This window comes from Scyliorhinus torazame, chromosome 6 (assembly GCF_047496885.1).
Source record: "Scyliorhinus torazame isolate Kashiwa2021f chromosome 6, sScyTor2.1, whole genome shotgun sequence".
Taxonomy (NCBI): Eukaryota; Metazoa; Chordata; class Chondrichthyes; order Carcharhiniformes; family Scyliorhinidae; genus Scyliorhinus; species Scyliorhinus torazame.
The window spans coordinates 265,993,913-266,008,018 of NC_092712.1; the positions used below are offsets into that span (position 1 = coordinate 265,993,913).

The 14,106-nt window shown below is 42.9% G+C and overlaps 1 protein-coding gene across 2 annotated transcripts in view; it reads right to left on the bottom strand.

Moving 5' to 3' along the window:
* Positions 1 to 1,060: 1,060 nt before the first annotated feature.
* LOC140425410 (nuclear transport factor 2-like) overlaps positions 1,061 to 14,106 on the bottom strand; it is a 42,752-nt gene continuing 29,706 nt past the window's right edge. For both annotated transcript variants that reach the window (XM_072509661.1, XM_072509660.1), the window contains exon 5: positions 1,061 to 1,650. In XM_072509661.1, the coding sequence (XP_072365762.1) occupies positions 1,537 to 1,650 (114 nt within the window). In that variant the 3' untranslated portion in view covers positions 1,061 to 1,536. The remainder of the gene's footprint in view (positions 1,651 to 14,106) is intronic.

The window sequence follows — 14,106 nt, forward strand, 5'->3', positions numbered from 1 at the left end:
TGGGCTACCCAACAAAAACTTGGAGGCGTTTTCCCCCTTCCCCCCCCCCCACAATCACTTTTCTCTTGTCCCATTCTGTTCAACCATTGAACAGCATCAAGTTTCATACCCACCAACATTTGGTCTCTGGATTGTCAAAGCTCTGCTCCCCTTAGGATCACTGCCAATGCCTGCAAGATCCATGCACCCCAACTTATAATCCAATGCCATTTTTTCAACTTCTACTTTTCTTTTGGAAGTTTAATCCATCACCAGATCTTTATTGTTCTTCAAACTACGACCATTTGTCTCAACCATTGTTCACCAATGTGATGTTTCACATGATCCATTTGTGATCTGCAGTTGGCTGTATTGATGTGGCTATCCCAGTGGTGATCTTGCCTGTACTACTCTGTGACAAAGCTGTTCATGGCGAACTAATTTCTCAAATGTGTAACTGTTCTCGTTCAGTAATTCAAGGATCCCCAAGCTCAGTCTACACTTCCATCATTCCCTATTCAGTGAGCATCTGATAGCCCTCCAACAATAGCCTACAGACTCTTTCTCCATCAGTCTCACTTTTCTCCAGTTTAAAAATCAATACTGCTCGTGAATGCTACCAGATTAATTCCAGATTCACCAGACCTTTCCTGTTACTTTCTATCGACCCCGCAAGGTATCTTGAAAAATAGTTTTGACCCTTCATAATCATAATTCCTCGATTTCTGGGCAGCAGCACAGTGGGTTAGCCCTGCTGCCTCACAGCGCCGAGGTCCCAGGTTCGATCCCGGCTCTGGGTCACTGTCCGTGTGGAATTTGCACATTCGCCCAGTGTTTGCGTGGGTTTCGCCCCCATAACCCAAAGATGTGCAAGGTTGGTGGATTGAACACAAAAATGAATTGGGTACTCTACATTTAGAAGAAAAAATAAAAATAAAAATAATTCCTCGATTCTGTAGTCAAATTATCATTTATAGATGGCAATAAAACACAGGCCTTTACAGAGCTGCACTGGTTGCAGCTTATGGGGTCATCACTTCCAACCGAGTTGCTTGTGTAAGTGTGTAGATTTATAGAAGCATTTACTAATGTTGCTTTTATTCAAAATCACATTCTGAAAACAGGCAAGTGTCCACTGTGAACATTTTACAAGAATCTGACAAGTACGGATGATATGTTTCTGAATTGATCAGTGACCTTTTTTCTTTGTAAAAATATCCTTCATGAAAGGTCCTGTAAAAATATCCTTCATGAAAGGTCCTATCAGAAATTTTCAATTGATGCTCAAATACTTCACAAACAAAAAAAAAAGACACCAGAGGAAGCCATTTACAGATAACTTCAAAATGCAGTCATTGTCAGTTACTGGTTGCATAAACAGTGATCTTGCACCTGACTATTGAATGCTGAACAGGTTGAAAATCTAACAGGAAAATACTGCAATCGTTTTCATTAAGTAATTCAGTTCATTATGTTGGTCCTGTACCACAACAGTGCCCTTGTGAATACACCACTTCACTATAATTTCAGACTGTATACCAGTGGCTAAAGTACAGCCTAGCAAAAGTTATGGAGAGCCAATCTGAACATGTCATTTGTGCAGATCCACTTGTCACTATCATTTTTCAGAAGGAATAACTGATGAAATCCCATTACGGGGTCATCATCCACCTAAAGGGAGAGACAAAAGATTTGAATTAGTTGAGGTTATATAGTGGAACGAAAAGAAAAATTAACCTTTCACTAGATTTGTACAGCACTATTTATAAAAAAAAAAAACATAGTACTGGCTAGCCTCAAGAGTCAAGACAATTGCAGGTTAAAGTTCTACTCCGGAGCAGCAAATCCAAGCCGATATTCCAATGCAGAAGTGCTGCACTGCAATGGAGTGCTGTCTTTCAGATGAGACGTTAAGCAGAGGCTTGATCTGCACTCAGCAGGTAACAAGAGACCCATGGCACCACTCGAAAAGCAGAAGCGCTCTCTCGGATGTCTGTCCAAGAGCTCACCTTCATTAAATGCTTAAAAAAATAATTTAAGGTGCATGATGATGTTTTGTGGCCATGTCATACAATACCATGAATACATTTTTAGCTTTTTATGGCAGTTTTACAAAAAAGACGACTGCAGAATGGTACAGCAATGTATAAAGTAATTTAAATTTCCTGAGTGGCATGAAAATTAAATTACTCTACATTTGAATGCAAAGCTCTATCCATTTTCGAAAGACGGTTGACAACTTGTCAATCTATTACTCATTTTATTAGGGCAATAAGACAAAATTAAATCAATCTAGACTGCATTCAAATCTGGGACACGATTAACAGCAACATGTGCAAGTTACTGTCACTGTAAACTTTATACTATATAAATATATATTTTTTAAAATTAGGTATGTGAAATGCCTGCAACACTCAAAAATACTCCTGCACTACAGGTGGCCATTCGGTCCATCGAGTCTGCACTGACCCTCTGAAAGAGCACCTACCTAGGCCCCCTCCCTAACCCCGTAACCCCACCTACCCTGCACATCTTTGGACACTAAGGGGCAATTTAACAGAGCGAATCCACCTAATCGTCACATCTTTGGACTGTGGAAGGAAACCGGAGCACCCGGAGGAAACCCACGCAGACACAGCGAGAACGTACAACCTCCACACAGACAGTCACCCAAGGCTGGAATTGAAACCAGGTCCCTGGCGCTGTGAAACAACAGTGCTAATCATTGTACCACCCTGTCGCTCCCTCTGCAATTGCTATGAGAAGCTTAAGTGAGAAAGTGTTCTGGAAATAACCTTTTTAATATTTGGATTTTCATTAATTCCAATACAAGAATTGGATAAAAATGCTTATTGATAAATTTAAGTGTGTGCTTTATTCATGAGCTTCGGAGCATACATCCAACAGAAAACGGATCTGTTGAAAGTTCAAAATTAAATCAAAGGAGGTAGAAGTTAGACGAAACCACTGAAGAAATACACTGAATTATTAAAACACTTCCTTTATAACCAGATATCATCTATTCCTCTTAATTTAAAGTTAATTCAAAGTAGATTCTTTTGGCACAAAATGTAAATCTGGAGCAGAATGTATTTATATATATATATTTTTTAATGGAATTGACCAGAAGAGTTTACTTTGGAGGCTTCTTTTTCCGTGTTTAAAAGTATGCGCACAAATTTCACACTGACTGCAGCCAATAAAGATTTGCATTTAGAAAGCGCCATTTGCATGGGAAATCAAGGTACACCAACAAATACACTTGTCTAATTCAAATACACTTGTCTAATTCAATAACAAAATTCATGGAATTAGAACAAGGCATCAACTTTGTATAATCAATTCAGAAACAAAGTATAAATTATAATTCAAGTTCAAACATTTCCATTAATCGTCTGGTTAATTGTTAAATTAGGTTTTATGATGGAGGCGGCTTCGTGCAGGGGCACCAGTTTGGCAGCCCTGGTCACGGCTCCTGTACCGCTTGCGCCGGCCAGGTACTCCACCAGCCCAGTAGTGGGGATGGCCCTGCGGATTTGGGGCCAGTGGAGAAATCATGCAGGGGAGGTGGGGGCGTCAGTCTGGGCTCCAATTTGTGATAACCATCGATTCGCCCGCGGGAACATGGATGGAGGGTTTCGAGCATGGCGGCGGGCGAGGGTGAGTGATATGTTCCTGGAGGTGAACTTTGCAAGTTTGAGGGATTTGGAGGAGAAAGCTGGGCTGGAAAGAGGAAATTAATTTAGGTACTTACAGGTGCAGGGCCTTGTACGCAGAAAGGTCCCATCCTTCCCATGCCTCCCGCCAATAGGACAGAATAGTCTCTGGAGGAGAGGGTAGAGTCTCGGATATTTACAAGGTGCTCATGAAGGGGGAAGAGTCCCAGAAGGAGGAGCTGACACTCAAATGGGAGGAGGAACTCGGCGGGGAGATGGAGGATGGGGTATGGGCGGAAGCCCTGAATAGGGTAAACTCAACCGCAACGTGTGCCAGGCTCGGCCTGATTCAGTTTAAGGTCGTTCACAGGGCTCACATGACAGTGGTTCGGATGAGCAAATTGTTTGGGGTAGAGGACAAGTGCGCTAGATGCACGGGAGGACCAGTGAACCACATCCACATGTTTTGGGCATGCCCTAGGCTTAGGGGGTACTGGGAGGGATTTGCGGATGTCATGTCCCGGGTGCTGAGAACAAGGGTGGTGATGAGTCCAGAGGTGACAATTTTCAGGGTTTCGGAGGACCCGGAAGTCCAGGGGGAGAAAGAGGCCAATGTTCTGGCCTTTGCTTCCCTGATAGCCTGGCGGCGAATACTGCTGGCACGGAGGGACTTAAAACCCCCAAAGACCGGACTATGGCTTTCAGACATGTCAAGTTTTCTGGGTATGGAAAAAAATCAAGTTCGCCTTGAGGGGATCTGTATTGGGGTTCGCCCGAAGGTGGCAACCATTCATCGACTTCTTCGCGGGAGAGTGAGCGTCAGCTGGAGGGGAGGGGGAGATTAAGGTAGAGTAGGAGGGATAAACAGACGTGGAGTGTAGGTGGGAGAGGAGCAGGTATGTGCATTATGGTTTGGTTGAAATGTTGGTTTTCTGTTGATGTTTGCATATTTCTGTAAGCTGTAACTGTTTACAATGCCAAAAATACCTCAATAAAATGGTTTGTTTAAAAAAATAAAAAATTATTTTTTACATTTCTTGGCAATTTCTGACCAGCTTTGTGCTTCTAACTATTTAAATATCCAAGCTTTGGCACTTTTGCACTTCCAAAATGTAAAAATTATACAGTTGAGCAGTGCATCAAGACTACTCAATTGGCTGTTGGAACAGTTGATCAAATTGCTAGCACGAGTGCAAAAACAGCTCAAAAGCTCAATGAATGCCAGGAGGATGCCTCTGGCAGAAGTGATCCCAATCATCAGTCTCGCACCAAAGGCAGCACTGAACCATTAAGCGTTTCTGCAAAAGCCATGCTGAACAGATACTCAACCGAAGAGTTCGGCTTTTGTCATGGAATTAAATCCAATTCAGCTGCTGAACCAATTCCAAACTGACATTTTAATTTCAGCATAGTAGGAATTGGTCACATCACATTTGAAAATGTGTTAAACAAGGGGCAGAATTTTCCGTTATTGGCCAAGGCGTGTTACTTGCAGGCCGCACAGCCAGCCTTTTGTGCCAGTTGGGACAGCACGGTAGTATTGTGGATAGCACAATTGCTTCACAGCTCCAGGGTCCCAGGTTAGATTCCGGCTTGGGTCACTGTCTGTGCGGAATCTGCACATCCTCCCAGCGTGTGCATGGGTTTCCTCCGGGTGCTCCGGTTTCCTTCCACAGTCCAAAGATGTGCAGGTTAGGTGGATTGGCTATGATAAATTGCCCTTAGTGTTGGGTGGGGTTACTGGGTTATGGGGATAGGGCCCCCTCCCGACACACACGAGGCCCCCCCCCCCCCCGACACACACCAAGAACCACCCCCAAACGGCATTTCCCACCCCCCAAACAGCAATTCCCACCCCCCCCCCCCCCCCAAATAAAAAGGGGAATCTCCAAATGGAGCTCCCCAAAGGGCCCTCTCGGCATTGCCAGGGGGAAGTGCAGAATGCTGTGTACTGCTCTGCCATGTCCCACTCCCCCCAGGGTATCTATATTTAGCTGTGCGCCCCCAGCGGGCTCCCTGCTCCCTTCTCCTGGTTCCCATTTTTGAAAAGCAGTTGTAAACCTTGCCAGCATGACCGTTTTTTTCCAAATGTGGGTGGGTGGGGATTCCCTCATCCGCTCAGTGGCGAGGGCAAGGAGTGGGGAGAATCGGAAAACACTGTTCTTCTTTTCAGTCTTGCGGGATTTTGCAGCCACGTCGCCCTGTGCACTCCTGGCGAACATGGGCACAGAATCACAGCAACTGCCTTTAAATTATCACAGATTCATTGGTTTGGTGGATTTCACTAGAGATTTACCAGAATGTTACTACAGCTATGACAAGAGGACAGGCTGCATGATTTAGGCTTGTATTTCTTGGAGCAGAAAGAGTGACCTAATTGAGGTGTTTAAGACGGTTAAAGGATTTTGCTTTTTGTTGCATGGAGGGGCGGGGGGGGGGGGGGAAATCTTAATTAGAACCGTAGATCATAGAATTTACAATGCAGAAGGAGGACATTCGGCCCATCGAGGCTGCACCGGCTCTTGGAAAGAGCACCCTACCCAAGTTCAGCACCTCACTCTATCCCCATATCCCAGTAACCCCACCCAACACTAAGGGCAATTCTGGACACTAAGGGCAATTTATCATGGCCAATCCACCTAACCTGCACATCTTTGGACTGTGGGAGGAAACCGGAGCACCCGGAGGAAACCCACGCACACACGGGGAGGATGTGCAGACTCCGCACAGACCGTGACCCAAGCCGGAATCGAACCTGGGACCCTGGAGCTGTGAAGCAATTGTGCTATCCACAATGCTACCGTGCTGCCCCTAACCAGGCTGTTAAAGGGTGAAATCAAGGACTAGAGTATTACTGAGAAAAAAAAAATGCTGTTGAAGCTTTTTGTCCTGCACTCATCAGAACAGGTAGGCAAGAATACCAAATCTCAAAGGTAACAATCTGTACTGCATAAGAAAAGATCCGATTGGTTAACAAGTGGACTCTGATTGGTAGCAGTGTTGCTATGGAGAATGCACAGAGGACAGTTAACTGCCACATTTTTGTTTCAATTCAAACCAACCAGTCGACTGATTGGTTAAGGTATTGCCATGGGGAATGAACCAAAGTAGGCTGCCCCAAAAAGTTTGTTTAGTTGAAAAAGGCGTAATGCAAGGACATGCTCCTCTGTCTGCAAAAGACGACCCTGTAAGTGAATACATGTAGTGCTTAGTGATATGGGCCAGGGTTTAGAGAATCCCAAAGTATACCATGGAGTTCACCTGACCCACAACTTTTAAGAGATTGTGGTATGGGGAGCACACGGCCCACTCTACAGGTGTGGCACAGCAGAAATGGAAAAGTTTTTTTTTTTTTTTTTATAAAGCAAAACAATGTTTATTCTATGAACTCAAGTTAACCTTTTTAAAACAAACAGTGAACATCTTAGCAACCATTAATTCAAATACAACCCCCAAAGAATACAACACTAAGTAATCCTTAATAACTTCCCAAACAACATCCAGAAGAGAAAATAAACATCTTTTAACAGAAGCACATTAGGTTTACATTCACTACTGAGAAAATTTATAATTCTGAATTCACCAAATGATCAAGAGATAGTCTTTCCATGGCAGAGATCAACAGTACGCCTGCTGTGTCTGGCTTCAGCTCCAACACTGAAAACGAAAATAAAACACAACCTGCAGCAAGCAGCCTGAAATGAAAGTAAAAAGCTGACAGACAGCCCAGCTCCACCCACACTCTGACATCACTGCAGTAATATGAGCAGCCAAACATTTCTTAAAGCGACATTCTCATGACACCTCTCCCCAAGAAAAAAAAAACCCCCATCAACTTCAAGATAGTTTCATTTTTCACCTTTTCACTATCCTTTAAGAAATACACACAGTAAATATACTTTTTTGTTTCAAAAAACAACACATGCAAACGGGTATAATAATATAGTCCATTTTTTTTCTTCTTCCTCCAACTGGAATCCTTCTCGATTGACAGTCTCTTTGAACAAGGTCTCTGCACGATCCGTCCATTTCTCTACGCCTCGGCATTTCTCTTTAAAGTCAGCATCTTCAGTTCAATCTGATCACAAGAGTTCCTTGCAATTCTCCAACGCAGGAGCATTGGTTATCACAGCTTTCAGGCCGTCAGATGCCTTTTGAAAGTCCGCTGTCCACTGAATTTTTGACGTTTCTTCAGCAAGTCCATCAGTGGAGCAATCACGCTACAAAACTTTTGCACAAATGTTCGATCAAATCCACTCATGCCACAAAAACGCATTATTTCCCTTTGTCATGAGAGTATCGGAAACTCCAAGGAAAGTGACTTGGGCTTTTCCAAATTCACTTTTGGCTAGGTTTATCACCAAACCTGCCTCCTGAAGTCGATCGAATAACTCCATCAGATGTTTCAAATGTTCTGTCCATGTCTGGCTGAAAATTACCAGATCGTCGATGTATACCGCACAATTGGGTAATCCTGAAACAGCTGTATTAGTTAACTGTTGAAATGTGGCTGGTGCGTTTTTCATGCCAAATGGCTTAACTTTGAATTGGTATGTACCATCTGGAATCACAAAAGCTGAAATCTCCTTTCCCCTTTCGGATAAAGGTACCTGCCAGTAACCTTTAAGTAAATCCAGTTTGGAAATAAAAGCGGATTGTCCCACTTTCTCAATGCAATCCCACTCTCAATGCAATCCTCCAAACGTGTGATAGGGTAAGAGTCCGTTCTTGTAACTGCATTAACCTTTCTATAGTCCACACACAACCGTTGGGTACCGTCTGGTTTTGGTCCCATCACTATGGGTGAGCTCCATTGGCTGCAACCCACTTCAATTATGCCATTTTTAAGCATACTCCCAATCTCTTTGTTAACCTGTGCCAATTTAAAGGGGTAAGTCTGTATGGATGTTGTTCTTTTGGAACAGCAGTTCCCACATCTACATCATGTATAGCCATTTTAGTACTTCCCAATTTATCTCTACAAACTTGCCCACGTGATATCAATAACTCTTTCAGGTCAGTTTGTTTTTCCTCTGGAAGGTAACTTAACAATTCATCTAAATTTTTAAGAACATCCTCATTTTCCAATTTAATTTGAGGTATGCCAAATTGACAGTCATCTGGATTTGGTTCGTCACTTTGAGTTAGAATCATTAACACCTCCTTTTTCTCTCCTTCCCTTTCAAAGTACCTTTTAAGCATATTCACATGACACACTCGGTGAGTCTTCCTTCTATCTGGTGTTTTTACCACAATTCACCTCACTTAATTTCCTTTCAATCTGATAAGGTCCACAAAACGTAGCTTTTAAAAAGTTCACCTACCACTGGTAACAGCACTAAAACTTTATCTCCACTGGCAAAACTACGAACTTTGGATTTCTTGTCCGCGACCCTTCATCACATTTTGTGCAACTTTCAAATGTTGTCTAGCCAATTCACCTGCTCTATTTAATCGTTCCCTAAAATTTGACACGTAATCCAATAATGTAAGTTCTGATTTCTCACTCACCAATTTTTACTTAATCAATTTAAGTGGTACTCTTACCATGACCAAAAATTAGTTCAAAAGGACTAAATTTCGTAGACTCATTAGGTGCATCCCTAATTGCAAACAGTACAAATGGAATTCCTTTATCTCAATCCTCTGGATAATCTTGACAATAAGCCCTCAACATTGTCTTTAATGTCTGATGCCACCTTTCTAACCCTCCCTGCGATTCTGGGTGGTATGCAGTTGATTTAAATTGTTTTATTCCTAAGCTATCCATAACTTCTTTGAACAACCGAGGTAAAATTCGATCCTTGATCCGATTGTATTTCCATATCTAGTAAAGAATTTAAGTAATTCCTGCACAATCTTCTTAGCTGTAATATTACGTACTGGAATGGCCTCTGGAAACCTAGTAGACACATCCATTATAGTCTTGTTTTAGGAAGCGGTCCTAAGCAATCGATTAGGACCCTTGTAAAAGGTTCCTCAAATGCTGGAATGGGTATAAAGGGCACTGGTTTTATCACTGCTTGAGGTTTCCCTATCACTTGACATGTGTGACATGATCAACAAAATTTAACTACACCTTTATGTAGTCCAGGCCAATAAAAATTTTAGCTTGAGTTTTCCTTATGCCCAAATAACCTCCCACTGGTACCTCATGTGCAACTCGCAACACCTCATTTCTTATACCCTACCGGCAATACTACTTGATGAACTGCTGCCCACTTTTCATCCGCCTGCATATGTAAAGGTCTCCATTTTCTCATCAAGACATCACTTTTACGGTAATAACACTCTGGTATACACTCAGATTCCTCTTCCGTGTATGCTTTCTGATACATCCGTTTTATTTCTACATCTTTCCGGTGTAACTCCGCCAATTTTCCTGAACTAAAAATATCTACCTCATTCTCCTCCGGTTCTTGTTCTTTTTCAACCATCTGAGCAAAAATCGTTTCTGATAATTGCACTTCAACTTCATCTTCACTCTTTGATTTCTCCTCTTGTCTTAACCTATGACTTGGCGACTTTGTTACTACACAATCCGGAAAAATCCCAGGATATTCGTCCTTCAACACTGCAGTTGTCTGATTTTCCACTGGCTTATCAACCACAGTAGGCATCACTCCCACCTGCGATCCAGCTATATCATTACCCAAGATAAACAGTTTATCTATTACCCCTACTACCACTTCACCACTCTTCACTGGACTTTCCAACCTTACCTTATATAATGGAACGCTACTCCTCTCACCCTGAATTCCACGTATCACCACCTTTTCTGGCAATATTCTTCCCAAACTACATAACTCCTCATCTCTTACCATTAAGGATTGACTAGCTCCCATATCTGTTAAAATTGTGACTTCTTTACCTGCTCCTCCCGATACCCACACGAGTAAATTCTTTAAAGAGATCTGGCACCTTATCAATCACCTCTTGATCAGGCTGTACAATCTTTAGCACCCCCTTCGCTTCACTTGGGCTTTCCTTTACCACTTTCACCCAGTCTTATCCTGTTTTACCACATCAGCCTTCCCAGTGCTTTTCTTCAACCACCAACACTGACTTTACATGGCCTAGTTTATTACAGTGAAAGCATTTGAAACTTCATGTCCCTTCCACCCTCCTGGATTTATTTTTTAACCTGAGGTACACTCTCTTTATTGTCTCCCATCAGATCACCTTTACCTTTACCGCTTGAGTATTTCTCATGTCCCCAGTTTCTATCCCTCACAGGCTGAAACTGATGTCGGAAACCAAGCTTTGATTAATGAACTAATTCATAATCATCTTCTATTTCTGCTGCTAATCTCAGTTTTAACCCTCTGCTCTTCCACACGAGTTCTCACTACATCAGGTATGGAATTTTTAAACTTCTCCAAAAGTATAATTTCTCGGAGAGCTTCATACGTTTGGTCTATTTTCAAAGCCCTTATCCACCTATCAAAATTACTTTCAAACTCCATGTATGTTTGACCAAATTCTTTCCTTAAATTTCTAAATTTTGTCTGCAAGCTTCAGGCACTAGCTCATAATCACCCAAGATGGATTTTTTCACCTCCTCATACGTCCTGGATACCTCCTCCAGTAGTGATGCAAACACTTCACTAGCCCTACCTATCAGCTTTGTTTGGATCAGTAATACCCACATGTCCTGTGGCCATTTCATTTGTTTAGCCACCTTCTCAAATGAAATAAAAAAAGGCTTCCACCTCCTTCTCGTCAAACCTTGCCAATGCTTTGACATATATGAAATGAAATGAAAATTGCTTATTGTCACAAGTAGGCTTCAAATGAAGTTACGGTGAAAAGCCCCTAGTCACCACATTCCGGCGCCTGTTCGGGGAGGCTGTTACGGGAATTGAACCGTGCTGCTGGCCTGCCTTGGTCTGCTTTCAAAGTCAGCGATTTAGCCCTGTGCTAAACAGCCCCTGTTTATAAATAGATCCCCACCAAGCCTTCAACTTTTGACGCTCTTTCTCACTATCAACCAATTGTACGTTTCCCTTTACATCTGCCAATTTTAACTGACTGTCATGTTTCATGGCCATTTTCTGAAGTTCAAACTCTCTCTTTATCTTTTTCCCTGATCTGTATCTACTTTTCTTTTTGTTCTGCTCGGGCTATTCTTTTCTCCTTTCTTCTCTCTCTCCTTTTCTTTTTCCTCTCTATCTCTTTCCGCTCTCTTTCTTTTTCCTCTTTCGTATTCAAGCTGCTTTAATTCTCTCGTGTTCCATTTGTTTAATTTGTAACTGAATTTTTGCCATTTCCGATGAGTCAAACTCTATCTCAGGCAACTTTAAACGCTTAGCCATCGCCATAATTACTTCATCATTCCGCATTTTGCCAGGTAATGTCAACTGCAATGTTTTTGCCAAATCTAAGTCTGCTTTTAGTCTCTGTCCGTAAGGTACTGCGTGTGACCATCTCCACCCCCAAAAACTTCTCAGCCTCTGAAAGAGCCATTGTCCACAACACACCCCCCACTTAAACTGAAATACCACACCTGAAAAGCAACCACAATATGCTCGCCCCTCACTGTCTTTAAGTTCACGAAGCCAATCCAATAGATAGACTTTTATCCCCCTCGAACCCCCAAGTTGTTATGGGCCAGGGTTTTAGAGAACCCCAATGTGTATCATGGAGTTCACCTGACCCACAACTTTTAAGAGATTGTGGTATGGGGAGCACACGGCTCACTCTACACTCTATGGGGCAGCACGGTAGCATTGTGGATAGCACAATTGCTTCACAGCTCCAGGGTTCCAGGTTCGATTCCGGCTTGGGTCACTGTCTGTGCGGAGTCTGGACATCCTCCCCGTGTGTGCGTGTGTTTCCTCCGGGTGCTCCGGTTTCCTCCCACAGTCCAAAGATGTGCAGGTTAGGTGGATTGGCCATGATAAATTGCCCTTGGTGTCCAGAATTGCCCTTAGTGTTGGGTGGGGTTATGGGGATAGGGTGGTGGTGTGGACCTTGGGTAGGGTGCTCTTTCCAAGTGCCGGTGCAGACTCGATGGGCCGAATGGCCTCCTTCTGCACTGTAAATTCTATGATAATCTATGATGACAGGTATGGTACAGCAGAAAATGGACCAGTGGTTTTTAAAACAAAACAATGTTTATTCTATGAACTCAAGTTAACCTTTTTAAAACAAGCCGTGAATATCTTAGCAACCATCAATTCAAATACAACCCCCAAAGAATACAACACTAAATAGTCCTTAATAACTTCCCAAACAACATCTAGAAGAGAAAAGAAACACCTTTTAACAGAAGCACATTAGGATTACATTCACTACTGAGAATATTTATAATTCGGAATTCACCAAATGATCAAGAGATAGTCTTTCCATGGCACAGAGATCAACAGTACACCTGCTCTGTCTGGCTTCAGCTCCAACACTGAAAACAAAAATAAAACACAACCTGCAGCAAGCAGCCCGAAACGAAAGTAAAAAGCTGACAGACAGCCCAGCTCCACCCACACTCTGACATCACTGCAGTAATATGAGCAGCCAAACATTTCTTAAAGCGACATTCTCATGACACTTAGCACATATAAAAGTGAGCACATTTCAAGCCTGACTGATCATCTTAAACTGGCTTTCAGTGTAATTCTCAGCACAATCAAGATTGTTTAGCAAGTGCTGTCCAACCACAGAATCACATCTAATGTTGGACACTAAGTTTGAGTTTTGCAAGCAATATTGTAGTTTTGTCACTGGATTAGTAATCCAGAGATCTCGGGTTTGAATCCACCATGGCAGATGGAGAAATTTGAATTCAATAAAAATCTGGAATTAAAAGTTTAATGATGTCCATGAAACCGTTGCTGATGTGTTGTAAAAAACCCATCTGGTTCACTAGAACAGCACAGGAACAGGCCCTTCGGCCCTCCAAGCCCGTGCCGACCATGCTGCCGTATATTAAAATCTTCTCCATTTCCGGGGTCCATATCCCTCTATTCCCATCCTATTCATGCATTTGTCAAGACTCCCCCGGCAGCGAGTTCCAGGCACCCACTACCCTCGTGTCAAAAACTTGCCTCGTACATCTCCTTTAAACCTTGTCCCGCGCACCTTAAACCTGTGCCCCCTAGTATTGGCCCTTCTACCCTGGGAAAAAGCCTCGGACTAGCCACTCTGTCTATACCACTCATAATTCTGTAGGCCTCTTATCAGGTCGACCCTCAACCTCCGTCGTTCCGGTGAGAACAAACCAAGTTTATTCAACCTCTCCTCATAGTTAATGCCCTCCATACCAGGCAACATCCTGGTAAATCTCTTCTACACCCTCTCCAAAGCCTCCACATCCTTCTGGTAGTGTGGCGACCAGAATTGAACACTATACTCCAAGCGTGGCCTAACTAATGTTCTATACAGCTGCAACATGACTTGCCAATTTTTATACTCAATGCCCCGGCCAATGATGGCAAGCATGCCATATGCCTACGTGACTACCTTCTCCACCTGT